This window comes from Trichoplax adhaerens, genomic scaffold (assembly GCF_000150275.1).
Source record: "Trichoplax adhaerens TRIADscaffold_140 genomic scaffold, whole genome shotgun sequence".
Classification (NCBI taxonomy): domain Eukaryota; kingdom Metazoa; phylum Placozoa; class Uniplacotomia; order Trichoplacea; family Trichoplacidae; genus Trichoplax; species Trichoplax adhaerens.
In genome coordinates this window covers 10197-11486 of record NW_002061070.1, presented here as the reverse complement: position 1 = coordinate 11486, position 1290 = coordinate 10197, and the positions used below count along the sequence as shown (strand labels likewise).

Sequence of the window (1290 nt, the reverse complement as noted above, 5' to 3'; positions counted from 1 at the left end):
GTAATGGATATACCTGTCAGTGTTTCAGTAATTGGACTGGCATCCACTGCCATTCAGGTCTTAAGCATATTTTGTTTAATGGAATTTACACTATTCTATGTTATTGTACATTTTCTCTCTTTATCAGTTATCCGTAAATGCTAGTTTGTACTGAGATATTATAAGATTGCATTAGTGTATGCGATAATTTTAACTGTTATCTAATAAAAAATCCATTTAATTACTTTACAGACATGAATCCTTGTCGTAGCAATCCATGCCAAAATAGAGCCTTTTGTAGCAACTATGGAACAGATTATTATAACTGTACATGTATAGCTGGTTTTACGGGCACCTTTTGCCAAACAAGTAATGACCGAAGCATGATTATTAATTAGCAGTAAATTAAGATAGTTATCGTATAAGTATGTGTTAATAGGGAATAAATTTCCGGTTTAGATTAGGCCATTTTTGATTGTGTACTATAAATTTCATTGTTCGATACAGTACATAAATACCGTTCTCTACGGAATTTGATTAGAATTAAATTAAGCTTAACAAGGTCAACAGGTAGACTCCAATATGATTAGCTCCTCAATATAATGATATTTCATTGCTCAATACAGTACATTAATACATACCATTCTCTACAAAATTGATTAGAACTAAAATTAAGTTCAAAGAGGTCGATAGATAGCCTCTAATGTAATTAGATTCTCAATATAGTGATCTAATAGACAGAATTTTAATTATTCAATAATTTGTCAACTGCTTTGCTTTAAATAGGAAACACTGAATGTCTAATTTATCGTAAAATAAACTACAAGAAATATCTTCATATTAATATTCTTTAAAATATTTATGGCAGATATTAACGAATGCTCATCTACGCCTTGTATGAATAATGGAACATGTGAGGATCAGGTCAATAAATTTCATTGCAACTGCGATCATGGATGGATTGGGACATTATGTGATTCAAGTAAGTACTCGAATGGCTTGCGCTATCTTAGGAAAGATAGCATCTTATAATATTGCTAATTTAATACTGAATGCCTTTCTTAACTTATAGGCATCAATGAATGCAATAATACTCATGGAAATGCCTGTGTAAACGGTACATGCGTCGATCTCCATCTTAACTACTTCTGTAATTGCAGTACTGGCTTTACTGGAGATCATTGTGATGTTAATATCGATGATTGCAATCCTAATCCATGCCAACATCAATCGACTTGTATTGATGGAATTAATCAGTATCGATGTCAATGTCAACCTGGCTATAATGGTACCAATTGCACCTACGAAATC

At 32.0% G+C, this 1290-nt stretch overlaps 1 protein-coding gene across 1 annotated transcript in view; it reads left to right on the top strand.

Annotated features, from left to right (window-relative positions):
- Positions 1-227: 227 nt before the first annotated feature.
- TRIADDRAFT_34361 (uncharacterized protein) overlaps positions 228-1290 on the top strand; it is a gene marked incomplete at both ends in the record, with an annotated part of 6174 nt that continues 5111 nt past the window's right edge. Inside the window, 3 exons of the mRNA XM_002118498.1 lie at positions 228-348; positions 848-952; positions 1157-1235. Of these exons, the coding sequence (XP_002118534.1) occupies positions 228-348; positions 848-952; positions 1157-1235 (305 nt within the window). The remainder of the gene's footprint in view (positions 349-847; positions 953-1156; positions 1236-1290) is intronic.